This window comes from Anarhichas minor, unplaced genomic scaffold (genome assembly GCF_050575085.1).
Source record: "Anarhichas minor isolate MPS153535 unplaced genomic scaffold, ASM5057508v1 ptg000011l, whole genome shotgun sequence".
Lineage (NCBI taxonomy): Eukaryota > Metazoa > Chordata > Actinopteri > Perciformes > Anarhichadidae > Anarhichas > Anarhichas minor.
Window position 1 is genome coordinate 11,191,464 of NW_027466457.1, and position 28,000 is coordinate 11,219,463.

General features: G+C 41.6%; 2 protein-coding genes across 3 annotated transcripts; one reads left to right on the plus strand and one right to left on the minus strand.

Moving 5' to 3' along the window:
• Window positions 1–768: 768 nt before the first annotated feature.
• Window positions 769–6,738, minus strand: c25h12orf75 (chromosome 25 C12orf75 homolog). The gene is made up of 4 exons (XM_076089788.1): window positions 6,699–6,738; window positions 2,693–2,717; window positions 1,367–1,402; window positions 769–862 (listed from the first exon to the last, which is right to left on the minus strand). The coding sequence occupies exons 1-4, from the start codon at window positions 6,736–6,738 to the stop codon at window positions 769–771; spliced, it is 195 nt and encodes a 64-aa protein (XP_075945903.1).
• A 2,795-nt stretch (window positions 6,739–9,533) lies between these two features.
• Window positions 9,534–28,000, plus strand: appl2 (adaptor protein, phosphotyrosine interaction, PH domain and leucine zipper containing 2). Of its 2 annotated transcripts, none has more exons than XM_076089414.1 (21): window positions 9,534–9,671; window positions 11,312–11,410; window positions 12,227–12,286; window positions 13,138–13,209; window positions 14,057–14,144; window positions 15,818–15,859; window positions 15,947–16,005; window positions 16,437–16,583; window positions 17,146–17,228; window positions 17,458–17,610; window positions 19,502–19,690; window positions 19,799–19,841; window positions 20,093–20,149; window positions 20,494–20,588; window positions 22,241–22,396; window positions 22,606–22,658; window positions 24,392–24,566; window positions 24,693–24,729; window positions 24,874–25,029; window positions 25,899–25,946; window positions 26,206–28,000. In XM_076089414.1, the coding sequence occupies exons 1-21, from the start codon at window positions 9,615–9,617 to the stop codon at window positions 26,332–26,334; spliced, it is 1,998 nt and encodes a 665-aa protein (XP_075945529.1). In that variant the 5' UTR covers window positions 9,534–9,614; the 3' UTR covers window positions 26,335–28,000. The 2 variants fall into 2 exon arrangements, with proteins under 2 accessions (XP_075945529.1, XP_075945530.1); XM_076089415.1 differs by lacking the exon at window positions 9,534–9,671 and adding an exon at window positions 9,699–9,893.

Here is a 28,000-nt window from a genome sequence, read left to right on the forward strand (position 1 = left end):
TCCAGTGTGTAGGATTTAGGGGGATCATAATATTCATAACTATGTTTTTATTAGTGTATAATCATTTTGCTACCTAGAATAAGCCCTTCAAGTCTACATAGGGAGCGGGTCTTCTTCCCAGAGTCCTCCAGGTTGCACCGTCATGTTTCTACAGTAGCCCAGAACGGACAAACAAAACAACGGCTCTGGAGAAGCCGCCGTATTTCTCCTACACGCTTTAAAAGGGAATTATGAGGGTATTCAGTTTGTTGTGGCATTAATTAAGTGCGGAAGTTACATGATATATAAGTCAACGTTAACTTCCGGTTTTCACTCAGGACACAAACAGCGGCCTCCTTGATAAAAGTCCTGTTCATACTAGATCACCTGTCCTGGCTTGCGATTGCGTGCATTGTATACGAATTGAATACATAGGTTGTACAGATTACAGTGCATTACAAACAGTGTATAAGAACAGCCTGAAGAAAACATACAATAGGGAAATAACAGATTGTTTATTATACTTGTACTGCCATGGTCGAAACAAATGTTGTGAACCACATTCATCCTCACAGCTGAGTACCCAAACTGTTACAGGAAAGGGAATGCTTCTTATTAGGATTCACTAAATGTAAAGGTCAAATAAAACCCAAAATGCTGTAGGCACGCAGGCACATGGTTTCCTGGAGTCGCAGCTCAGCCACTTGGGATTATTTCTCTCTACGCCCTTAGCTGCTTCACTACAAGATGCTCTTCAATTATCCAGAGAGTGAAATGCACAGTACAGCGTTACAGGCATTTACCTTTACATGTGGACTTGGACTGACTGGCAGCCACAGCAGTCAGGTCTGCTGGTAGACCCACGTATACGCCACCATAGTTCCTGAGGGGAGAGGAGAGGAATGTAGCAATTAATAAAAGACAAATCAGTGATAAGATAATGTTGTGGTGGTTCTCAATGGAATACAGTTACTCCTTTGAGCAATGCATTAGCTTTCTAACTGTTCATGGAAGATACCACATCTGTTTAAAAGAAATCTCATTAGGCTTTGTGTTCTAAATGTTCTAAATTTAAAAAGAGAATTAGGTGTGCCTGGAATCTTTGCATCTTTTCATCAAACATTTTGATTAGGTGATCAGGAATAAGTGTTTAATGGAACACAGCCATCGTTTATCTTATTATTTACACCAGTGCTTGTCAAAATAACCTCTATTAAAAAGGCCTATTCATATTCAGGTTCTATAGTCTGCATACTACAAAAAAAAGGATAGAACTTTTCAATTACACACTACAAGTGGATTAATATGATTAGATCAAAATGCACCCATCAGCACCATACAAACTAAAATGTAGTTAATTAGACAAAAGGTTTAAGAAGCTAATTACCTTCTTTTCTCATCGTCTGGCGAGGGTTCTTCTGTCCTGATTGAGAGAAGCACAGGTCAGGTCAGCTCTTATGGGAGCGCAGAGGACATACAAACTCAACAGCAAACAAACATACAGTGCACGCTGATGAGAAGTAAGAACTGGACAGTGGAAGTGCATTTGCTCAGTTGCAGAGCATTCGAGATATGCTGCATGAGCCCTCTGGGGAATTCTGCTAATTCCCATGTGGGAGTTCTGAACAACTGATGATCAGGCTGAATTGCAAATTTTTGTTTCAGGTCTGGAACCAGGCTACTAAACAACCAGTTTCGAATGAATTCCGTTTTTAGGGTGTTTTGTGTTTGTTTGTACTGACATGACCACCCAATTTACTGTGTGTGTGTGTGTGTGTGTATGTGTGTGTGTGTGTGTGTGTGTGTGTGTGTGTGTGTGTGTGATATTTTGCTGTGTTGTCCTAGGAAGCTGTGATTAGCTTCAGTGAGTCAGTAGTGTGCTACTGTCAGCTCTCATGAGTCCTGTGCTGACTGTTCAGATGGTTATCAAGGAGCACACACACACACACACACACACACACACACATACACACTCACACACACGTACTCACTGATTCCAGGAAATGCTTTGGAAAATGCTGCCCCTCCCAAAGCTTTGATAGACGCTAACTGTTAATGGCAAAAGACAACCTGTCCTCCACATGACACTCCAGAGAATAACGTCTGAATTTAATTTTCTAAAGCCAAGAAGGGTCAAGTATCTATTCATTTCTTTTATTTTCAATGTTTTGTTTTTGTTTTTGACAGTAAAGTCAGTATTTTTTAATATTGGTATTTTGGTAATGAGACAACTTTGCACTTTGCAGTAAAGTTTTTACCGCATCCATCAAACTGCGGATCACTAGAAGTCGTCATTCTGCCAACACACAGTATGTATTTGTATGTCATGAAGGAAATAACTATATATTCGATATCACATATGAAGCAAAAGACAACACATTAAAAAAATCAGCATTTTCAATCGGTAATTTTTATTGCTGCGTACAACCATCAGTGATGGTTTTGTGTGTCCACTGAAATACTGTTTTGAATTGATATTTTAGTTATATATTGTTTTGTTTTGTTCTTTCAGCTGCACTTTTACTTTACAATGCATTTATATTGAAATGTTTGTAAAACATCGGCGTGATATCAGTGTGGACAAAAATATTTGAACAACGAATACAACATGGGCAGGTATATCAAGGTGTAAATTGTGATCTGAATGTCCGGAAGCCACAGATGATGAGCCTCAAAAATATTTTTAAAAGTTGGAAATGACTGATGTACTTACACATCTTTGGAGACATCTGCTGGCCCTGAAAACAGGTCAAAAGAGCAGAATTAATTCATCTTTGTTGTGAAAAGTATTGAAGGAGGAGAGTTACCACTAATAAAAGGCTTTCATTCAACAGCCTTGGGATGTATACCATAGACACTTAAAGATAAATATAGACTACAAAATATAATACATCACTCTTCATCACACGACTTATCTAACAGCGCCCTCCGCATACACGATACCAGAACATTTCACAGAAATTAATAAGTTTAACTGCAAACACTTAAGATGAAACTAGAAACACTTCTTCATTTGCTCAGCTGGCTGCTTGCTTTGGAGAGCTCTCCATGAGACCACCTGGGACATTTCCACGGATCTGGTTCTGGAAAAACATCAGTAAATATACTGACAACTGGTTAGGTAAGTCGTACACCCTGTAGTGCCATGGATGCAAGATTTACACAGAATGTGTACATTTAAAAGCGGGACGTGCTCAGATCTACTTTGCTTTGCTTGGGTTTTGTTCAGTTTCCTGTTTCTATTTTGTTCACTCCTTTAGTTTACTCCCCTTGTGTCTTTTCTTGTTTTACTTCCTGCGTTTGTTTGTTTTCCCGCCTTTGGGATTGTCTGCCCCTCCCCCATGAGTTCCACCTGTTCCTTGTCCACCCTGCTCTCACCTGTCCCTTGTCAGTTCATCTTTGGACTCTCAGTCTTTAAGCCTTTTTGCTTTATTAAAGCATGCCTGGTCTGCGTTTGGGTCCTTCCTCTGCTGCCTGCTCTACAAAACAGTGACAGAAGGAACCGACTCAACATCGACCCAGCAGACATTATATTTCAGGAGGAACTTAATGACCTGAGATGCTGCTCTGAGTGTCTCGCAGTAAGGTGGGCAAAAAGCCATGGCTGAGGAGCTCATTTGCCCGAGTGGCAGGACTTTTTAGACACCACGGATTCCCAGCCTGCTAGTCTCCAGCCTGCTAGTTCCCAGCTGAACCTATAGTCTGTCCTCGTCACCTTCCTGTTTGTTCCTGTTGTTTGTGCTGACCTGTCCATTTCAGAGTTTGTTCCTGTGTTGGGGGTCCCAGCCTATATCTCGCCAGTTCCTGTGTCGAGGGTCGGACCGACACCTGCTCCCGCTGGGCCAAAGCTACTTGCTGACTCCGGTTGCATATGTTATTATTTATATTCCTTTACTATTTGATCTTTACTTTAATAGGCAGTAGTTCATGCAATAAACCTATTCCACATACCACTGCATTGAAACATATAGCCTATGGGTTTGCAGTGTCCATTATCAGATAGGCCTTCAGAAATACAAACTTCAACATCCAAAAAGACAATACAAAGAAACAGCACAAAGCACAATGATACATCTGAAGGTTAACAGCAGACATATATGATATTAGGCATACAGTGTAAAATGCCTTCCCAGTGACAGGCATTGTGCTCATCCCAATCATGTTTAACTCTTTTATGGTTAAACAACAGATCATTCTTTGCTGAACCACAGGCAGTCCACTTAACTTGATTTGAATCTAAATGAGTCATTGATCACCGCGGGGGGAACAAAAGCCTTAATGCTTAACGTTTTTTTCATGCCATTTTTGTATTACTGTAGAAATGTACCTTCAAAAAGAACACTACACGAATAAGATCTAAGAGCAGAAAACTGGAGAATCTACATTACACAGAAACAGCGAATTTCATCCTTGTAAAAATGAGTCTGCTGACATGACACAGGGGCCTATTCAGTAGCCTGACAAAAGCTCATTCATATCCAAGGGCGCACATCTGGGTGCAGAAGACTAGGGATGAGCACTGAGGCAGTCATTTGAGTTTGATTAGCTTGAAATTAAAGATATTCTTGCATGACTTGAATATCGCATGGAAGTTAAGAACTAATAAATGAATGCATTTGACTTTAATAAAGATTTATTAAATTGTTAATAATGCACTGTATTTGGACAAATGGTTTTAATGTAAAGAATTAGTCAACAATGATATTTTCTCCCATGAAGGTACATCATAACTGCAATGACTGTATTATCACCAATTATCTGTTTATACATCAGCCTGCACTTTTGGGTGCATGTTACAAGCCAGTATTAACTGTTTATATACTGCTTATAAATGCTAACTACAAATGTGTAGTGACATAGTTATACATAAAAGCAGAAGGTGCTGCTATCTATACTTGACAGAAAAGAATAGTGTGGGAACACTTTACCGTAACCCCCCCTGTTTACCTTTTATAAGCAATATACAAACATTGAATTAATGGGTTATACTACCTTATAATGTATAATGTACATGGATATAAGGATATTTTTAAGTGTTGCGTAATGTGCAGTATTTCTCAACAATTATAACTTCTACTTTTACTGTGAAGACATACAGTATTTAATATAAAATCTTTCTGTGTTGTCATCCACAGGAGTTATAGTTGCTTACACCTACATTATAGTGTGTTGTAAGTAATTATTAAATGTTTATGTACCAGTTATAGATGATAAGACGGTGAGGTATGTGCAGTGACACAATTATACATCCTGGGTTCAAATGATGTACAATTGGAGCGGTATGGTTGTTCCATCGTAATTCTAACATAATAGCGTGAGGAAACAGTGTCCTTTGCCTCTGGCCTGGTGTCAGCTGGCGTGGACAAATGAGTGCAGCCATTAATCCACATGTCATAAGGCCTTGACATCGTGCTGAACAGTGACCTATAAGAAGGGACAGAAAAATGGACCTGCTGCACCCAAATGAACGCAGCTGCTGTTTTTTTTTTATAGACAAGCAAGCCGACACAACAAACTCAGACACCTAGATGCTGTTCGCAGATATATAGTAGATCAAGTTCTGAGCAAAAGACAACACCGGGTTACGTTTCCCAGGAGCTCTCTGTGGCTCTGTTAACATGCCTGGCAAGCACTGATTAGGTACCTGCAAGCACAAACACATTTGCAAAAGCACAAACACACACCGTACTGATTTAATGGGCAGCGGTGGTGAGGTAATCCTGCAGATACTTCAATCTAATTACTACCTCAATTTGACTTTGACTGTTTGACTTTGTTTGGTATAATTCAAAACAGGTATTGAATCAGGATAAATCAACTGAGAGAGATGTGTGTTATATGAGGACAAGCCACAGTGAAGCAGGATGTCTGTTCTCCTCTGCTCAAATGTGTCCTCCTGGCTTTATGAATGAAACATACCCATTGATCAGAGGTGGGTGTTTGTCACTAAAGCCGGCTGTTTTACACACTCAAAAATCCAATGAAACCAGCACAGACACTCCGAGAGAAAGACAAACACATAAAAACAAAACTGTGAACCACGAAGGACTCACTTTTCTGTCAATGTAGAATTTAACTTTGTAATTACAATATCAATGTCATTATTGCTATCAAAGCGGTACATTCCTAAGGCTACTACTCTGGTGTCTTATATTAGAATATGGGCGGCCCTTCATGATCGACCCACCACCCTTAGCTTTAGGAGACCACTGCACGCACACTGTGGGGTAAGAATGTATCATTTTTGAGGCACAAACATACATGATGATGCACGACTGAGCTGTCTATCGATGAATGAAATGAAGATGTAACACACACACACACACACATGGACATCTCAGGACGTACACTACATGCAGGGTAACCCCGACACGCTTCATTTACATTCAAAACACCCTCCCCCTTGATGCAGATCCAGTGGTAACTCTCCACCTCATACTCTCACCCATTATCACACACACACATATAGATGCACACACACAAACACACACACACACACACACACACACACACACACATGGACACATCTCAGGACATACACTACATGCAAAGGTAACCCCGACACACTTCATTTACATTCAAAACACCCTCCCCCCTTGTTGCAGATCCAGTGGTAACTCTCCCCCTCATACTCTCACCCATTATCACACACACACACACACACACACACACACACACACACACACACACACACATATTCCTTAAAAACACTCACTCACCTCCTGAGGTGTTGGTGGCTGAGGAATTGCCACAACCCATTTTTCATCGATACGGCCACCGTCCAAGCAGAACGGAGACGCTGAAGAAGATGAAGGAGGAAGAGGAGGAGGAGGAGGAAAGAAGGGAGACTCGAGACACGTTGGGAGAGAACTGGGGAAAGAAATGTCTTTCACTGTGACACAGGGATCTCCTTTGGTCATTTACCCCCCTCCCCTCTGTCCAGCCTTGCGTCTATCCTCTCAGCAAAGCAGTGGAGAGCTGAGAGTGAAGTGAAAGCATGGAGAGAGGGGCTTTTATACACACACACACACACACACACACACACACACACACACACACACACACACTAGGAGAGAGGATGAGAGAGAGGGGAGAGAAAGATGCTATGCCCTCACATGATTTGCTCTTTTCCTCCACCCTGAAATGGTTGCCCGGGAAACCGGGGGAATGTGGGCGGAGGATGGGGATGAGAATCAACCAATAGGGAGCTTTCTTTGTTTGTATAAAGGAGGGGGGGTGAAATAAATTTAAGGGTCATCAATGTATCAACCTGTGTGTGCCGAACAGACGACCTTTATTCATGCTACACACACACACACACACATACACACACACACTCTTGTTTGAGCTCTTGACAATCACTGAGAGTGAAGTTAAAACAATCCTAGAACAGTCTTGTAATCAACCCACGAGGGTCACGCTGAAGTCAGCTTGCAGACCCCTAATAAATCCTAATTCAACCTCAGTCACGCCATTGTGTGCCAAGACTACAGTGCAGTCATAAGAGGGGAGTTGAAACGACAGGAAGAATTGCATTAGCAGTTTCCACCAGTGTAAATACGCTTCACATGCAGTCACTGGTGTTATCTTATGATGTCAAGATGTCTGTGTGGTTGAGAGGCAAGATACTTTAAATCCTTTTTTTTTTGAGAACTTTTCAGGGACACATGCTGCGGCTCTGACAAAGCCTCCAAACAAACTGGATCTCTCCTCCGCATTTTGTTTTGTTTTGCTAGACACAGACAAGGTGATCATGTCACAAGCTTTTGAACTGTAAATATTCGTCTCTACTTTCTCCTGAAGGTGTGTTTCCTTGTTCTTGTTGTCTTTTTATAGGCCAGACTTAGCCGAGCCAGCAAACAAAAGTCAGTCCTGAATTGCCTTATCTAATTTAGAGCCATAACTTATCCAATTAAACAACACAAGTCCACTGGGGAGGAAAGAATGTGCTCCTGCTCAGGCTGCCTGATGAGCACACACTGCTTGTCATGGCTTGCCTGCATTATCAAGGCACAACACAACACGACATGGCCATCTTATCGATCAATTAGGCTATTGTTGAGGCCTGAAATGTCTTGGATAAATAATAATAACTGAGACAATTTCAATGTTACAAACTAGTGTTTCATCTGCTTTTAAAGATTTCTTTAAGTGACATTACCCTGAGATAATTGAGTTACCTCTCTAACGTCAACGTATTACTGCGGTTCTCAAAATAGACCAGATTGCCTTGGAAACAGTTGAAGTCATCATAGGACAGTTCATTTTACAATTGTTTTAAGTGAATGTTTTTAAAACTCCATATTAGATTAAAGGTTACGTAAGGATGGAGATTTTGTTTGTCAGCAGTCCCCTAAAACATTTGATATAAATCTTTAATGTTTTTGTCTAGAAAGGCTGCAAAACACAATATTATGATCATAATTATACGTTCAAGTTAATTTTTTCAATATAATATTTTGTTAAGAAAAATGTGGATCAATCAAAACTTTTATTGAATGCCTCCATAATGAGTTCCACACTTGAAAGACTGTGTCATTCTCAAATGATGAAATCTCATTCCGCAAATATAATCGATTTTATGAGCTCCATTTTCAGACACATCTCCCTTAATATAATTCCCAATTGATGCTACGTTATGCTTGTACTCCACTACATTTCAGAGGGAGTAATCAGTCATATGTAACCAAGTTAGGTAATTTAATTACAAAATGAATGCAATTGTTATCAGTCACAGCTACATTTGTATTTGAATTTGAATTGAATGTTGGTAATTACAAAAGGGGTTACATCCGAATATATTCACTTTGGTAAAAGCTTAGATATAACATTCCTTCTGTGTGTTGAGTCAGACAGTGTTGTGAACTGTTATAACGTTTACACAGCCTGGTTTATGTTTATCGGAATTTTCAGCTTTATTGCCCACATTAAAACATTTCTTAGAGAAGCAAACAATAAGCACAATCAATGTAACACAATCAATTTGATTGATTGTGTTACATTACTTTGATGAAGTAATTAAAATAGTCAAATCAATTCATTCGTATCAAAACTATAATAGTATTATACCTAACATACTAAGATTTCACCTCCATTTTCAGTACATGTTACTGCTAATATTTCTGTACTTTTAGATTTCAGTAAAGGATCTGACCAGCCAAGAATGTAGTATCTTGTGACCTTGTTACAGTATTGTATTGTTCTGGTGTGATGTTGTGCAATCAGTCAAAGTATTTTTCAAGGGACGAATATCGTTTTTTTAAATCAAACTTTGCAACTCTTCATATGTCCACCAGGGGGCACTGTTGATACTGAAATGGTAAAAACGTTACACGTAGCCTACATCTGCTATAACAGTCAACCGCTAACTGCCCATCGAAACTTCAAAAAAATCAAATCACATCTTCAGAAAATAATCTAATTAAAAATAAAACTACACAAATATTTAATTTGGGGTTAAAGTGAAGCTGTCTTTTTAACTATTCACTCTGCTCTCAGCGGCTGCGGATGAGATCAGACTGGGCCCGCCTCCAACTCCTACGTGGTCCTCTCACCCGCGCAGAGGCCTCTGGGAAACCGAGTCCACGCTTTAAATAATTCAAGCTCCCGTTCCTTCTCTTCCAACAGCTAACAAGATGCCGGCCGTACATCACAAACTGCTCCTGGAGGAAGCTCTGCAGGACAGTCCTCAGGTAGGCCTGTGCCTCCCCGCTATAACTACAGTGCGGTTAACACTGCTAATCACAATTATCGGCGTTCGTGTCTCTGTGTTTTGTTTACAAAGCTACCGCCCGTCACAGGGCGACTCTCCGATGTGCTGGTCTACATTTAGTCTCGCATCACCGTGGGAGCCGTCACGAGCATAGCTCAACCAGATATCCTGCAATGTTTTAATTCTCTAATATCGTATGAAGGTAGGTTTCTGGGGGCTAGACCCTGTCCTGGGAGCAGAACTGGGCCTTACTCACAGAATGTGGGAGGGGTTTCCATTATCGGACTCCACTAGAATTAGCTTGCAGCAGTGGTAGCTGTCAGCAGTGAATACCAGATGATGTTTGATGCTTAAAGGTCTTATAGTGCAGTTAAGTTATTAAAGTTGCACTAGGCCTTCTGCATGGTTATCAGCGAGGGTGACGTGTAATGCAGGACAGTATTTGCTATACCGCTCCTCTAATGTAGGCTGCATTTAGATGTAGCCCATGTTCTCTGCTTTTAGTTGCATCACTCCTTTCCTAGACTCTTTGATGGTTCTGCTTAAGTGCAACCCAAAGCTAGAGGGTTATTTCTGTCTTTATGGGGGTTTTTGCTACAAAATGCTGTTTCCTCCTTCCATGAAATAGGGCTGGAGTAAAATGTGAACACAGCAAAGGTTGGCAGATCGTTTCTCTTTGGTGTGAAATGTCTCTCAGTCAGCTGGAGTGAACTGTAAGCACACTCCGGCTGATGGGTGTGTTCCTCTCTGTATCTGCCCTGTCCTGCTGCACCTGTTTGTAGAAGAAGAAGAAAAAACTACACCCAGACAGGATTTTCTCAGTTTGCATAGTCAGCCTGCAGTAAAATCATTCTGCCTTTTTAGTTTCACTCCCGAGCTGCACTTCCATATATATGCCTCTGCATACTGCAGACTCATTTCGTTCACTCGTTGTCTTATGACATCTTTCCTCTTGTTCTTATTCATCTCTTTTATGAGTTACAGGTTCCCTCCTTTGCTTTGTTTTTTAACGTAGGCACTATACGTCTGGTGTTCATCACAAAAAGGATCATTTGACACGATTACAATATGCCGAGCTCCACCTGATCTACCCTGATGAACACAAACACAAACCTTTGATGTGATTTGTTAAAACACGCTTAAACTTGTTTGCATAATGAGCTGTTGCCCCAAGACTAATACACACCTCAGTATGATTTACAGTTGGTGACGCAACTTACAGTTATTTACATTTTTGATAAATTTGCTGATTATTCTCCCTGATAATTCAGTTAATAGATTAATAGTTTTTTTTCTATAAAATGTCAGAATGTTGTGAAAAATCCATGTTGTAATTTGTCAAACTCAGACTGCTGACGCCTCATATAATCTTCACTCAAACTTTAGATCATCTGCACACAGAATGAGGCCCTTTGATTTAGTCTGCGGTTACTTGCGTTGGAATCAGTAACAGTAAACGGTAGCAATGACTCCAGCAAGTACAACCTGTTTCCATGTTTATGTGGACACCTCACTGCTGTCAGCCACTAAGACAGACTTGGGAAAAAGTGTGAACCTACTCTTTTATAAGGTAATTCATCTATTGTATGTGTGTACGTGTGTGAATGTCTTCTTCCACAGACTCGCTCCCTGCTCAGCGTGTTTGAGGAGGATTCTGGGACGCTTACAGACTACACCAACCAGCTGCTACAATCCATGCAGCGTGTGTTTGGAGCCCAGGTACTGAACAAAACACAGACTCTGTTCCCTTTGCTGTGTGTGGCTAGGATTGAAGAGCAACTACCCAATAGCAAATGTCTTCAAATTTGTCACAAATGTCCACATATGAGTGCATATGTGGACATATGTGAACAAGAGTCAAAATTGTATCTGGCTGAAGATGATTTGGGGTTAAACGTTAGTAGAGGATTGATTTGGTTTGCACTTAAGAGAAGATGGTCCTTCTGAACAGACGAATGCCAAACTAGGATATTCTATTTTTTTTTAACCTCACAAATGGAAACTGAAGAGTAACTGACATACTGAAGGTTATTGAAGAAAGAGCAGAGAACCTTTTAGTTTTGCAGCTGGAATGGAGGTGCCGTACACTGTGCCTCTGTACATTTGACTCGGTAAGATTTTCGGGAAGTGGTGTGAAACTCCTCTTGTGCTGTCAGGGTGTAGATAGTTTTGACTTTGCTGTTCTTTGTTCTCTGGAGAAGACGATGCCAAATTGAGCAACACGCTTAAATGTCTCAGTCCCAATACATGCTTCATTTTCCCTCCTGAGCGCGTACACAGCCTGTGTAGCATGACGTCACACCTTTTCTCAACCAATAATCGTTCACCGGTAGAGTTGGCATTCATGTGACCCATCACCTTGTGCTTTTCCAAGGAATTTCATCTGAACCCTCATTCACCTGTCGTCCATTTATTTTCCTTTTTATTCCTTCGAGACTGAAAAGAGAGAGTGAGAGGAAAATGTAGAAGCTACGGACAAATCCGGAGTAATCCTTTGTGTTCACTTTGCTTCCTGCCTCTATCTGCCCCCTACAGAGTGAGATGGGATTGGCCACGGAGCAGCTCTCACACCAACTTCTGGATTATGAGAAGAAAGTAAGTATGGGTGCCCATGGTTTTGGGACATGTCCCTGTCTTGTGTCAGCTTGATTTTACTTCTGCGGTCTCTCTGAACATTGTCCTCTGAACGGCCAGCCTCTGCAGTCCAGATAACAGAAGAGAGTAGCCGACGAAATTCAATTATCAGCATTCTCTCAAAGCAATGAAGTGCTTTTCAGCCTTTGTTTTGGCTACTTTGTATTGTCCTACTCACAGCTAGTGTGGTTGAATTATTCAAGTGACTCTGCTAATGGGCTCCTATACTTATATGTATGATTGCAATAAAAAAACACAACAGAAAGAGATGCATCGTTTTATCATTTTTCATTTCTTTCCATGTTGTGTGTGAGTTTGCATGTGTCTGCCAGACGTCGCAGTTGCATGCGTGTCTTAATGAAATCTCTGTGCCTGAAATAACCTTGAAGCAGAAGTGCCTCTCTGTGCGATCTATCATGGGGTCTGCTTTCATGCAGCCAACGAGAGCTACGAAATAGAAAAGTTGCTGAAGTCAACAGAGCAGGTCTATTAAATCATGCTAAAAAAAAAAGAGATGCGTTGGCTTTCTGGATTGGGTGGGTAAAAAAAATGCAATGACCAGTAATAGATGCACTTTTAGCTCCTTTTTAAACAATACTTAAAACTCAGCATCTTAGCATGGAGGTTATTAGAATCTTTGGCCTTATTCCATGAAAGGAACGTGCTGTAAATCCTGGCTTAGCAGGCTACTTATTTCTTTACTACTTGGCACCGAGTGTAGGCTCGATCTATGCAACAATATGCGGTTTCATCAGGGTGTAAACTTGTTCCCCCTCCCTTCTTCTTCTTCTTCTTCTTCTTCTTCTATCTAGAATTTTGCTCTTGGAAAAGGGGATGAAGAAGTAATCCTCACGCTGCAGAACTTTGCCAAAACTGTAGTAGAGGTGAGCTGCATTCTTGTTGTTTTCTATGTTTATCTGTGAGAGGGATGATAAACCACTGCATGGTGAGTAGTCTGTTCTTTATCATGTAGCACCTGTGCTCCACTAGCATGCTGGTGAAAAGACCCGACCTTTAACCTCGCTGTAAGACCACATCTGATTGTACACAGATGCTAAGAGGGGATATGATGCCCGTCACAGTGATGGAGGGATGAAGGAGGGGTGTGTAGGCTCAGTTGTATAGACAAAACAGATGGGCCTGTCACTGTCAGACATGGGGGTCCACAAGCCTGTCCAGTCAGCACTCAACAGGATTTAGGACACACCAATCCACACACACACACATGTGCTCAGAGGACACAGGTTGATTGTTTGCTTGACCTTTACCTCGTGATTTACAGCCGAGAACTCCTTTCACAATGAGAATTAGGCCGAATGCTGCACCTGAGCCGGTGAACTTTAGCACTTGCTCAATCGTTCCAATAAACCTGGATGTCATCTTGTTCGATGCTGGACCGTAGCTCGTTCATAAGAAGGGAGATTTCCTGGTGTGTGCCATGTGTGGTTCTGTTTCCAATATCACAGTAAACAAAAGGTTTTTATTATTCTCTTCAAGAAGTGTTTCACAATATGGGCTTTTTATGGTGTGGCAGAGTCATTGTCTGCAGTTCTGCACCCATTTCTTTCCAGCTCGCTGCAGGAATAATAACTGGCAGCATGTGTTCCTGTGAATATTGAAATAAATTGAAATCCCTCAAGATGTTTGGCACGGGTACATCTCTTGTTTGTTTCCTTGTGCAGTGCACGACATTTTTGTATAATCTTTTTTTTGTTTTTTTTTGTTGTTCAGCTGAACTCGCTCCACTCTGTGCTAGCCAACCAGATGGCCGACAGCATGGTTTTCCCCTTGATCCAGTTCAGAGAGAAAGACCTTACAGGTAGAGACACACACACAAATATAAAAAACTTATCGTAAAACATTTTTATTTTTCCAAGTGTATTGGGGTATTTTAGGCCTTTAAGACCAAGTAAACAGTCGGATAATGAGGAGAGAAGAGCGCCTTAACCCTATAGGCCACTAGACCTCATTCTGACACATTGTTGTGACGTTATTACAGATATTTAATCTGTTCTCTGTAACAGTTTGATGCAACAGGCGAAGCCCTACCTTCTGGCAAAAGACTGTCAGTGCGGTTTTAGTGATGCTTAATAAGTTAGAAATGTATATAATTCTGGATAAATGTATATTCTGCAATTTAAGGTCAGTGGCTGCATTTGATAGTTTTAAAATGGTGTTTTTTTTTAAATGCACTATAGAGACGCAGCGCCCATAAGGCCCGCCCACACCGGAGGAGACAACAATTCATCGCTCTCCATTGACTTTCACTGCGTTCCAAATCACATGCTTTATCTTTTTACTGATAGTTCATACTGCATTTACAAAGTGCGTACTGTTGCGTGCCATATGTTTTCAATTGGGACATACTACTTCGTCACCTTGAACTTTGACCCTCTTGCTCATAAATAGTATGAGAGTATATGTATTGGAAATCATTATTTGTATTGTGTGAAGGGGCCTCAATTCTGTCTGCTTACAAACGACATAAAAGGTCCCTAGAAGCTGCTGTGTGGTGGAATACACTACCAACAGGGTCAATAACACAGAACTACGTTTGTATTAGCTGCCAAACCAGGAAAGTGAGGATACAGGCAATAAAATGTGAGGCAACAGAAGGAAGAATGGGAAAACTGGGAGATCCTGATGCTCAATATATATATATATATACGTATATATATACTATGTCTAAGTGTGCAGCAAGCTTTTTGTCCGAAAGTCAGTTTCGGGCTAACTACATTTCAGTAAGTTAAGCGAAAGCATCTTGACAGTAAATGATGTGATTTTAGTTATCAGCTGCTACTCCTGAACAAATGAGGCTGAAATAATCCTTTGACATGCTGAAAAATTGCCCAAAGCCGCTGTCACAGCAATGTGATCGGCTATTTGTCAGATTCTGTTCGTCCTCATTTGCTCACGGTTTGCAGAAGTCCGTATTTCTTTTAAAGAAGATAAGAATGATGCTCACAATGATCGATGTGTATTCTCGCCTATAACACAAATTTGAAAGCTTGTCTTTTGAAGAAAGCGTGAGGTTAAACACCAGCCGCGGGATATTGTTCTAAACTAATCCTGCTAGATATAATAATAATAATAATAATAGCATTCAACGAATCGTTCTCCACGAAAGTAATGGAGAACTGGTAACTGCTGCTGTTAGAGAGGACTGTGTGTGTTATTCTGAGAGGATGGTGCGTGGTTAAGAAGAGGATGTCACGATGTCAAGCGTCTTTCTCAGAGGATCACCAAACAGGAAAGCAGCAGAACAATGCGGTGAAATTGTGCTTTCTAGGCAGAGCAAACGTAACTACCCGAATTTACAGCACATACAGACTGTGTGAGCATGTGAAATAGCAAAATAATGTAATTTTCTAAAGGATTCAGTTTGAACCGACAGCTTAAGTTTATCTACTTTAAGCATCGGTGCATTTCTTTCACATTGTGGATCTATTTTAGATATTGTAACACAACTTCATATACTTTTGAATGTTTCAGAGATAAGCACACTGAAGGAAATATTTGGCATCGCCACTGATGGTAAGTAGATATCCTAAGTGATTTTTAGAAAACCATTATTTTGCGGTTGCTATCTGATCCTCATGTTCTTTCTCTACTCTCCTGCAGAGCACGAGGCAGCGATGGTCAAATACAGCCGACTGCCCAAGAAGAGGGAGAATGAGAAGGTAGAGTGAGCGCGAGACACTTTCAACCCAAAAGCTGTAAAAAAAGACTTAGAAATGAAGTAATACTCTGGTAATGCAGTGGAATTGTTTAAGTAGCATTTGAAGTACAAATAGATGGAATTACCCAGCAGGCCCCACAGTTTTAGTCAGACTGTAACATCACCATGACCTTTCATGGCTGCAGAGCAAATATTGCTTTATATGCTTCTATTGAATGTGTCGGCATGTCTTGTTAGACATTCAAGGTAATGTGTGAGAGTAGGACATTTATTTGCATATGTATGAGTGTGTGTGTGTGTGTGCAGAGCTTGATAGTGAGTTTATGCTGGATATGTTAATATATTTATATATATATATATATATATATATATATATATATATATATATATATACTGTATAATTGCATGTTTAACCCTCTCCCGTCTGGACAGCTGAAGTCCGACTTGGTGAAGGAGGTGGCGTACACTAGAAGGAAGCAGCACCAGGCCTCACTGCAGTATTACTGCGCCCTCAACGCCCTGCAGTATCGCAAGAGAGTAGCTATGCTCGAACCCATGCTGGGCTACACACAGGCACAGGTACTTACAAACTAGGTCAGACCACATCATCATATCAGTGTTCAAATTCGGTAGTCAAAAATGAGAAGCAATTTCCTCATTGGAACTGAGTTAGTTTGCAAATGGCAGTTGAAAATGTCCATGCATTGCAAACTACTGAGAAAAAAACATTGTATAAAGTCTGTAAGCACGACGAGCTGCAACGAGGAGTCGATTAATAGATTAGTCCAGCGACAGAAAATCTATCTGCAACAATTATTTGAAACAATTTTGTGTAAATGCCAAACACTCTCTGTTAGCTTCTCAAATGTCAGGATTTGATGCTTTCCTTTTAAATATATGACGGCAAACTAAATATCTTTGTGTATTTAGTATTTTTCACTATTTTCTTCCATTTTACAGACGATTAATCAAGAAAATAAACAGCAGATTAATCAATAATGAAAATTATCATTAGTATGCAGCCGTACATGTGATCAAGTGATTATCTGTTTCTAGACATTTCTATCAATTATAATCACACAAAATGTAAAAATAATCAAAATACAAGCTGAACTGCTCATTGTTACCTTTTACTTCTCAGATCAGCTTCTTCAAGAAAGGCATTGAGCTGGTGTCAAAGAAGATGGACAACTTCCTCTCCTCCGTGTCCAACATGACTCAAAAGTAAACACTCATCTCATTAACATTCGTATTTATGTGTGCAGCAAATGTGAAGAACCATAGCTGTGGTATTAACAATATAACATAATGTGGTTTGCTGTGTATGGTCCTAAACACAAATACTTATATTGTGATGTTCTGCAAAAACAAATTCCATATTTTTGGTTAGCATCTTAATGCTATAAATAGTTTAAATGGATTTGTCTGTATTTAAACTTTATTTCCCGTCTAGTATCCAGGCCCAGCTTGACACAGAGGCAGAGACCATGCGTGGGTCCCAGAGGGACTTTCTGTCTGTGGAGGACACCGTCTATATGCCGGATAAGGACACTGAGCCTGTCAATCGCACACTCATCCAGAAGGCCGGCTACCTCAACATTAGGAAGTAAGATTAATTGCACTCATTATGACTTTATCGTAAATCAAAGGACGCTTCCTGTCCACGTAGCTTTCCCCCGCTAGTCGAAATGTTAAGGGATGTCTTGGGGGGGGGGGGGATATACAGCTGAGGATTATTTGACTCTGTCCTCATTTTATATATGTGACAATTTAATATTTTCTTAAGTAATTAAGTGGTATGTGGTAAGTCTTAAATCTCTAAATAACCAAACGCAACAGAGAAAAGATTGTTGCTTCTCTTGCAAGAGTTGCTCAAAATACGCATGACCAGAGTAAACAATAAGTCTGTCACAGCAGACGAGGTGCGTCAGGTAAGACGTTGACAGTGTGCGCTGTCAGCTTATAGCAGAGTGGATGTATGAGAAGGGAAACTTCCTTAATGGCTTCAGGGGGTAGAACTGCAGCGTAGCCCGCAATGTGATTTAGTGAAATGTCAGCGCTGTCAAACTCTGTCTCTCGCTCATATATATCCAAAGTCTCTGACAAATGTCTGTGACACCAGAGAAAAGGTTTCCACAGAATGCCATTCTGTTTAATGACACACACACACACACACACACACACCGCCAGCAGCATCAAACGCTTGTCAAACGCTGAGTCCAGAGAACATTTGCTACTTCGACTGGTTTCTCAATATTAAGGCTCTCAGTCACCCGCGGCAGCATGAGACATTCGAAGGAAATTAATCAAAGGAAATTTATCCAGGAATATTTTTCAAACTGAATGTAGAAGCGGGAGGTTTTCAGGTGAGCAATTTAAATGAGTCATACACGTGTCACTTTGTTTTGAAACTGAGCGAGTCAAAGGTAAGTTATACTGTAGTTTATTTTTTATATGCAAAGTCCTGAAAAAAGAAAATATGTAGCTGTTTCTAAGCCTTTTCAATGTAACACCACTCTGTTGACAATTGGATTAAATAGAAGTCAGTGGGGCCACAATAACAGAGGAAACGGTTTTGACTAAAAAGGACTTAAGCTAATGACAGCAGCAGAGTGTATCAGTGAACGGATAAAAACGACCAGTTCTTCTTGATACGTTATACCTCCGCAGAGTGTCATTTAACGAGGACTGATGGACGATATGAGGCAATCTGGCCGTTGTTAATGTATGCTTGTTTGTTTTAGTTATAAGCACGGTGACATACACTCCTGCCAAGTCCTGCCACCCGCAGTCAAAAACACACCGTTAGCGGATGTAAAAATCTTCAAAAAGGCACATTAGTCGCTGGCACTGACACAACCACAGGGGGTGACAAAGTAGAGCATGGATTAAATTAGTGGCGGTATTTTACCGGCAGAAACATTATAAGTTAGTATGGCAAAAACGTACAAAATGTGGCATCTGCTCGTGCTCGCCAGCCTCTGGGGAGTAAAGGAGAGATCAGCCAGCATCCATGTAAAGGCCCGCTGTGGACGATATGCTAGACTCAGTCTACAGAGTACTAAAGCCCCATCCCCTCCGCTGCACAGAGCACTGGTCACTTCTTTATTCAAAGTTTATGATGAGAAAGTTCATAGCTGTCCCCCAAACCCCTTATATTCCTTCATTAACCATAACGGTCTACTATTTGCCTTTTGTCATTGTTTTTTATCCGCAGACTCGGCTGCTTTAGGTTCTAAAAAGCCTTTTTTTGTATTTAATACATTGACATGTCTGATTTGACAGATTGTGTAATTTCTTCTAAATTACAAAGGCCAAAGTACGTTTGTGATCGTACATCCCTAATATTCTCACACTTAAAGGACATAAAATACACTTCTTGCATATCTTCATTGTGAACTGTGAGAAAGGAATCTCCGTCACATCCAGCCTTAAATCCTTGACATTCCCTCTTCACCCATTCATCTTTTTATTCACTTGTTCTGCCCCTTCTCTAGTAAAACGGGGCTAGTGACCACAGCCTGGGACCGACTGTACTTCTTCACCCAGGGAGGGAACCTCATGTGTCAGCCGCGTGGGGCGGTGGCGGGGGGCATGGTGCTGGACCTGGACAACAGCTCCGTCATGGCTGTGGAGTGTGAAGACAGACGCTACTGTTTTCAGATAACTTCCCCCTCAGGCAAAACGTATGTACACTTTCCTACATATCCAACAATGAGAATAATGCACACACACGTATATGAAATACTGGATGCATTTTATTTAATTCTCTCCATTGCCATCAATGCCTCCAGGTCAATGATTCTACAAGCCGAGAGCAAAAGGGAATATGAGGAAGTAAGTGTGAAAGAGGCCGTTCAAACGGCTATGTTTGAGCTTCCTTATTGTTTCTACATCTTCATCCCAAATACATCTGCTGGTCCAAACATTTCATACAGCAATGGAGGAGCTGACTTATTGGTGTGGTTTTCATGTTAGCTTTAGTGCTACGCACATCTGACTGGCCCGTCACAGTCTCATGATTTCAGGTGGCTCGTGTCTGAGCTAGAGGAAGTCCTAATATGGATCTCTGTGTGTTTCTTTCTCAGTGGATTTGTACTGTGAACAACATCTCCAGACAGATCTACCTGACTGACAACCCAGAGGTAACGCGCACACACACACACACACACACACACACCCACCCACGCGCACACACACACACACACACACACTGCAAATAAAGTTAAAAAAATAGCAACTGAATCAGACATAGAAACAATTGATCTTTAGTCTTGGAAGGTACATCTATTTGTTGTTTCACCACTTCAGATTAGATAGATTTATATCAATTAATAAAACAACAATAACCATTAAAATGAACAGTATACAGCTAATTCTAAACAACATTAATATTAACATTTGGTGATGTTTTAAATATTTTTTGCATATTTACACACAGTGCTATACTGCTCTGGTTTTATGAATGATTCACCTGCTTTGTTGTTAGGCTGTGGCCATCCGACTGAACCAGACCGCGATCCAGGCAGTCACCCCCATCACCAGCTTTGAGAAGAGACCAGAGGGCTCGCCCAACCCTGACAGGTCAGGCATGCTGCTCGCCATTCATACTGCATCCTCTCCTGACGTTAATAATTAAATCATTTTACAGTGGCAAGTCTTATCAATTTTTAAAACCGAGGACTAAGCTGCACCGTCATTTTTGATTTGTATGTTCCATGCTTTTTGCATCGTCAGTATTGTGAAATGCTGATTTTTCTTTGTGTCTGTGCAACACTGTAAACATCTAAAACATCTTCCTCTATATCTATTTGTTCTTGGTGTACAAAGTGATACTCAATTTACATTGATAACAGTTTGCTTCAGGACGAGCTATGATTACTGAGGATGATCATCGCTGAACTGAAAACACAAACATTTTGTATCTTTTCCGCTAAATCTAACCGTTTGCAATAAGTGGTCACTTGGCTGTTCACTAAAAGGCTTCTTTGAACAGGGATTGCCCAATTATATCTTAGCAATGGTACATAAACATTACAGGCAGGAGTGTTGAGCTCTGAATTACTCGGCATGTTGAAGCGCTGTGCATGTGGCTCTGATTAGAGCAAATCTTCTTACAAACACCGTTTGGATGGTGGTTTGTTCTTTCATTCTATCTAAAAGCACTAGAGAGAAATGTGTGAGGAATAGCCTAGTTTAAACTTTATGTTTGTCCACTTTCATGTAATGCCTGGTGCACACGTTAGCACGTCCGGCTAACTAGCTTATTACCTAGCATACATGGTTAACTCAACGTTGCTTTAAAGCCCCATGAACATTTCATACCATGTTGTGAGGTTACAGATTACGACAAAAACTTTTGAAAATAGCAGCAGATTTTCAACCAACTGACGGAGCAATGGTTAGCTCAATTAGCTGGCCAGGTACCGCTGATAGATGTGCTAGCGACAGATGTCATTTAATTAAGATGGCAAATCAACAAGTCACTGACTGGACATGAGAAGTGTACCCCAGTCTAAAATCAAGGGCTAATTGTTTCAAGAAATAATCCCAAATTTGGCATGTTTACATCTGCCACTGAACTGAACAGTTGAAACATAGGTTTTGAGGTAAGTTATAACTTAAAACACTACCTACCTGTCCATAATGTATGTACACTCAAAACACAAGTGGCCGCTGTAATTGTTCCTCTTGTCCATACTGGCTGTGAAGGGAATCCTTCCTAATGCAATTGAAATGTAAGTAACAAGGTTACAAGGTACTTTAAGTATCGATGTACAACATGGTTACGCAACCAAATGCAGTACGGCAGCTGATACTTCTGTTACTACGTCAGCAGGGTGAACAGGCTGAAGTGGGTATTGTCTTTTAATATCCTTTGAGCTCTACGCAGGCACATCTTCTCACCAATATCACTGATGCTCGGTCGATGGGTACCAATGATATTCTGGATTTTAATCACATGCTGTAGAGTGATGTGAGTGATGGGGGACCAAATCCACAGTCCACCTTCCATGCATATATTCACTCTGAAGATTGTATTACACAAGACAAGATTTTATCCCCCATCACTTACAGTGTAGTTGTGTTGGGATCTCACAGCCAGTGGAGAGGATTAACAATTTACTTTTTGTGAGCATTGTATTGAGAGACTTTAAAACATGTGGACCTTACCTTTGAGTTGAGTATTGGGTGTTTTGATGTTTACTTACATTCGGTCTGTCTCACTCTTAAAGAGCGAAGCCAGGAGGTGTTTATGCTGCCAGTAGTGGTTCCCAGAAGACGGGGGCTGCTCCGGAACCAGAAGACCTAATAGCCCCTGGGACACCTATTCAGTTTGACATCATGCTGCCGGCCTCTGAGTTTCAGGACCAGAACAGGGCCGGGGGGAGGTGAGGGAATAACTGGGAAGTGTGTGTGGGTGCATGTTTGTGAGAGACCGGAACGACTAGTGCTGGTGGGTGATGATGTTGATTTCCTGAAAGTTGGCCTCATAGTGGTTATTCTATTATTTCCAGGAAGCCGAATGCTTCTTAATGGCTCAATGCAGCAGTTTAATTGTTTCTTTTTTGCTGGTGTGTGTGTGCTCCCTTCCTGGCAGACGCACAAATCCGTTTGGAGAAACAGACGATGACTGTTCAACAGAAACTGACGGTAACCATTTTCCTCCCTCCCTCTAAATGCAACTTCACTGTCTTCAGGTCTCATACCCCCCACACTCAAGATCGCTGCTGTCACCCCCGTGCTGAAAAAACCTGGTCTTGACCCCGACATCCCCAACAACTACCGGCCCATCTCCAACCTCCCCTACCTGTCCAAAGTCCTCGAGAGAGCTGTTGCATCACAACTCAAGTCCCACCTCAATCTCCATAATCTCTACGAACCCTTCCAATCCGGCTTCCGTTCAAAACACAGCACAGAAACCGCCGTACTGAAAATCACAAATGACATACTTCTCTCTGCTGACTCTGGATTCCTCACCATCCTCATCCTCCTTGACCTCAGCGCCGCCTTCGACACTATCAACCACTCCATCCTCCTCTCACGTCTCCAGTACTCCCTTGGCATAACTGGCACTGCCCTCTCCTGGTTCACCTCATACCTCTCAGACCGACATCAATTCATTGCAATAAACAATTGTAAATCCTCCACCTCCCCAGTCACCCACGGTGTCCCCCAAGGTTCCGTGCTTGGTCCCCTCCTCTTCATCATTTACATCCTTCCCCTTGGACAAATCATCCGTCGTCATGGTCTCAACTTCCACTGCTATGCTGACGATACCCAACTCTACTTCTCCACCAAGACCATCACCTCCGTCACCCACTCCGCTCTCACTGATATAAAATCATGGATGCAACAGAACTTTCTCAAACTCAACTGCAACAAATCTGAAATACTCATCATCGGCCCTAACTCCCTCACCCGTTCAGCCCAGCCAACATTGATGGCTCCATCGTCACCCCCTCCACCCAGGTCCGCAACCTCGGTATCATCCTCGACCCCACCCTCTCTTTTCTACCCCACGCCAACCACATCACCAAAACTGCCTTCTTTCACCTCAGGAACATTGCACGCCTCAGACCCTCCCTGTCCTCTGCCACCACCGAAATTCTCATCCATGCCCTCATAACCTCCAGACTCGACTACTGCAACAGCATCCTCTACGGTTCTCCAAACAAAATCATCAACAAACTCAAATATGTTCAGAACTCTGCCGCTCGACTGCTCACTTCCATCCGCCGCTATGATCACATCACCCCGGTCCTTCGCAACCTCCACTGGCTCCCGGTCAAATTCAGAATAGACTTCAAAATACTACTCACCACCTACAAAGCTCTAAACAACCTGGCCCCTCCCTACCTTTCAGACCTCCTCCCCCTCCACACCCCAACCCGTTGCCTCAGGTCCGCCGGTGCAAACACTCTGAAGACCATCAGGACCAAGTGCCGGACCTGGGGTGACAGGGCCTTCTCAGCTGCTGCACCTCCTCTCTGGAACTCCCTCCCCATCCACATCCGTGAGGCTTCCTCCCTATCATCATTCAAACAAGCCCTCAAAACCCACCTCTTCAAACTCGCCTTCACCTGCTAACCCCGGCACCCTACCCTCCATTACATGATCCATTCAGCACAGCTTCTCCAGTTATTCTTTTTTTTTTTTTTTTTTCTTTTTTTTTTTTTGTTCTGTTTGTCTCTGCCTTGTAAAGCGTCTTTGATTTTTTATTATTATTATTATTATAACTTAACGGTTGACTTTCTCTCTGTGCAGCACTGTTTGTGTTCTGCTTAAACGCATTGATTGTGTACCAGGCGTTTACTTTCCTACACGAGTGCTGTCGAGTTAAGTGTTCCTGCTGCTGACATATTCCTGTTTATGTGTTTCCGCAGACTCCCTCCTGCAGCAAGTATTTGCCGTGCGCTTCCAAGGCTCCATGGCGGTGCGTTGTGGCAACAATCAGGAGGTGATCTTTGAGGCCATGAGGCAGGTGCTGGCTGCCCGAGCCATCCACAACATCTTCAGGACCACCGAGTCCCACCTCATGGTCACCAGCAGCAGCCTCAGGTAGAGTTTATGAACCGTTACATAAATACCACCTCTGAGGACAGACAAAGACAACTGATTGGTCGAGGCTTTATCACTGCTGTGTTTTCAAACTGTATGTATGTCTCCATTACGTCTTCACTATAGGTTGATTGACCCTCAGACTCAAGTTACAAGAATAAGTGTAAGTATGACAAAAGATAGGTTCAGTAATAATCCTTTTCTCTTTTTTACGAAGAGGTTTTTAGTCATGTCCTCCTACTACATTTGTTTTTTTGAAATCTTTATTCTCTCACTGTCCCTTCTCTCAACTCTCCTCATTTCTCAGTTCCAGCTTGGAGAAGTGTGTCAGTTTGCAGCCCACCAGGAGAACGGGAGGCTGATGGGCTTCGTGGTTGAAGGCAGAGACTGGAGTGACGGAGATGAGGAGGGAGAGCCTTCGTTCAGCGCCTTCGTTTTTGAGAGCAACACAGAGGGCGAAAAGGTAGATACAGACACATGTTTACTGATGCACACATAAAAATAACAGGATGTCTGAAGGCTTCCACAGCAGACACGTTGTTGTTCAGAATGGTGGTTGGATGCAGTGTAGGCGCACGCCTCCTGAACTCCTCCTGATGACGGTATCATCCACTCACCTGTTGACCCGGTAGGCAAATTGCAGGGGGCCCCACAGGGGTCCTGTAATGTCGTTCAGTTGGGTCAACACCACTCTCTGGAAGGAATCGGCACAGACATCCGGGTGATGGGCCTGTAGTCATTTAACCCTTTAATGGGAGCGTTTCTTGGGTGCCGGTATGATAGAAGAGTGTGTCAATCAGGAGTGGATGTCACACAGCACCAGTGGACTGATAGAAATGTGTGTGAAGATTTGGGCAAGCTGGTCAGCACAACCTTTCAGACATTCATTGTACAGCATGCCATAAAAAAATGAATATAAACAGTCATGGCATGTGGTGTCCTAAAAATGTCATGGTAAAGTAAAACAGTCATAAAAACTGTCTAAAGTCATTGTGTAGAATGTCGTGAAACATTTTCTAAAGAAACTAATTATATAGTCTGCCATGAAAAAGGGCATATAAGTCAAAGTATAGTGTGTCATTAAAAATAGCATTAGTGTAATATGCCATGAAAATCTTAAACTATAGTATTTGATAAAAAGTCATACTATTGTATGCAATAAGTGTCTAATAAAAAAATGTCATAAACTAAGATTTGGTAAGTTAAAATATGTTGCTGATGTATCCGCTTAGATCTTAAAGTGGCGAAGAGGTCTTCAAATGTGTTCCATACGTCAGGATCCCTGCACATACTCTGTGAATATTAACTTTATCTTTTTGTCTTCATTCACAGATATGTTACACCATAAACTTGGCGAAGGACATTACAGAAGCCAAGAAGGTATCGTCACCATGTACTCAGAGAAAAATGTTTCTGCAATTAAATTCAAAACCCATTACTACGTTCTTTTGATTAAGATGTTGATGTTTAAGGCATAAACCGGAGGACGAAGTAGAATACAATCAAACAAAGTGCCATGGGAGTGTTTCCATTTTCTGTTAGACAATACTGCAATATTATTCCAATGATGCCACTTTATTTTAATCAAACATTTGTAACATTTGTAAACATACTTATATATATTTATTTTCTTTAAAAGGACCCAGAGGCCCTGGCCCAGCTGATGAAGAACATGCCTCTAACTAATGACGGCAAATTCCTGCTGCTGGAGCCTGAGACGGGCGACACGAGCAATGGAGCAGAAGAAGACCTGGAGTCTGAAGCCTAGTCTCTGTTAGGACGCAACAAAACCAACAAAGACCAGAACCACGGCCCAGGAGAGGAGGCTCTCTGTGGCTGAAGGGGACATTGTGACTCTCTAGCCCTAACGCTGCGACTGTAACACCCGTATTAGAGCGTGTAGTTCACTTCCACCGATCCTGTGTTACTAGATTTCCAGTTTTCTGCTGAACTGAAAGCAGATCTAATGGGTGCTTCATTAGATCTGCTTCTGTACGGTCAGACTGTAGCATGGGTCTTTGGATTTGGAGTTGGAGTTTTTTTAGCCGACGGTGGGCGGTACTTCCATCAAAAGGGACACTATATAGTTATTGATTGTGTTTCATTGTCTGCTAACAGAAGGCGGTGAATCACTTCATTTTTAGGTTTACATAGTTTGGAGAGTTTATTCTTTTACACGTTAACTTGTGCGTAAGGCTCTTATGCAACTACTTTGGTGTTTATTTCTTGTTTATGAATGTACAAAAAAAAGTTATTGCAAATCCAACGTTAATATCCGTTTAGTAAGAGTGCAGTAATTGAGACATTTTAACACAATGAAGGACTTGAAAGAGGTTAAAGTCGTGTCAGTTCTTCTCATCGGCCGAGCAGTGACTGTTGCATTGCTTATTATTGTAACTCCATGTGAGCGTGTGTGTCCTGAAGCAGTGGACACGGTGGGACTAAATGTTTTTATTCTTTCTGTACTCTTGCCACTATAAGGTACACGGACAAGGCACCTTGACTTAAAGCATTCCCACTAAACTTAACTGATGTCATATTGTTTTGTTATTCACAGATACCTGTACAAGGTCCTCCGGGACCGTGAGCAGCCCAAATTTTCAGTGAAATTACAACGTTGTGCTACGCTTCTTGAAAGCCTGTGTAAATATGAACTGTTCCAGTGTCTATATGATGTTTAATCACAGTTGGCTACATTAAGAGCTTTCAGAGTTGATATGCGAGGACTGATGCGGTGCATGATTAAATAGTAATGTTCTGTCCCTTTGCAGAAGATTAAAACATTTCTAAATGTTACAGTAACGCATGTAGGCAGACCAGTGTGGTGTTATGTACTCATTGAAAAGCAACTGGCTCGTTGCTTAATATAAATACTAAACAGAAAACATGAAGGAAGCGACTGATCAGTGAAATTCTGCCTTTCCTCACGATCTGTGCGGTTTTATTCCAATTCAGCCAATTTGAGGTGCACCACTAACCTCATGGGGAGGTGCACTGTGTGTATATGCGACATGTTTTTGTACAGACGGGGGTCAAAACCACTGACTTGACGTTGATCGTGACCGTTGTGTTGACCTGTGCGTTAGCTCGTCTGCTTGCTTTTTCTACATCAGAGCTCTGGGTGCAACGTTAAACAAGGACGGATATTAACTGTTGAAATAATTAGTTATGATTATGTTTGATTGCTTGTGACACTACTTATTGTCTTTAAAGGTTGACAGTTGGGAAATGTGCTTATTCGCTTTCTGGTGTAAAGTTAGATGAGAAGATTGATTCGGTCTTCTCGTCGTGACTCTACCAGGAAGCAAATGCGTGTATTTCCCTAAAAGTCGACCGTTCGCTTTAAGCCATAAGAGTTAACCATCTCTCCTCCTTTTGCCTGATGTAAATGCACATCTGCAGGTCTTCTGATGCTATAAAGAAACTGTTGTCCA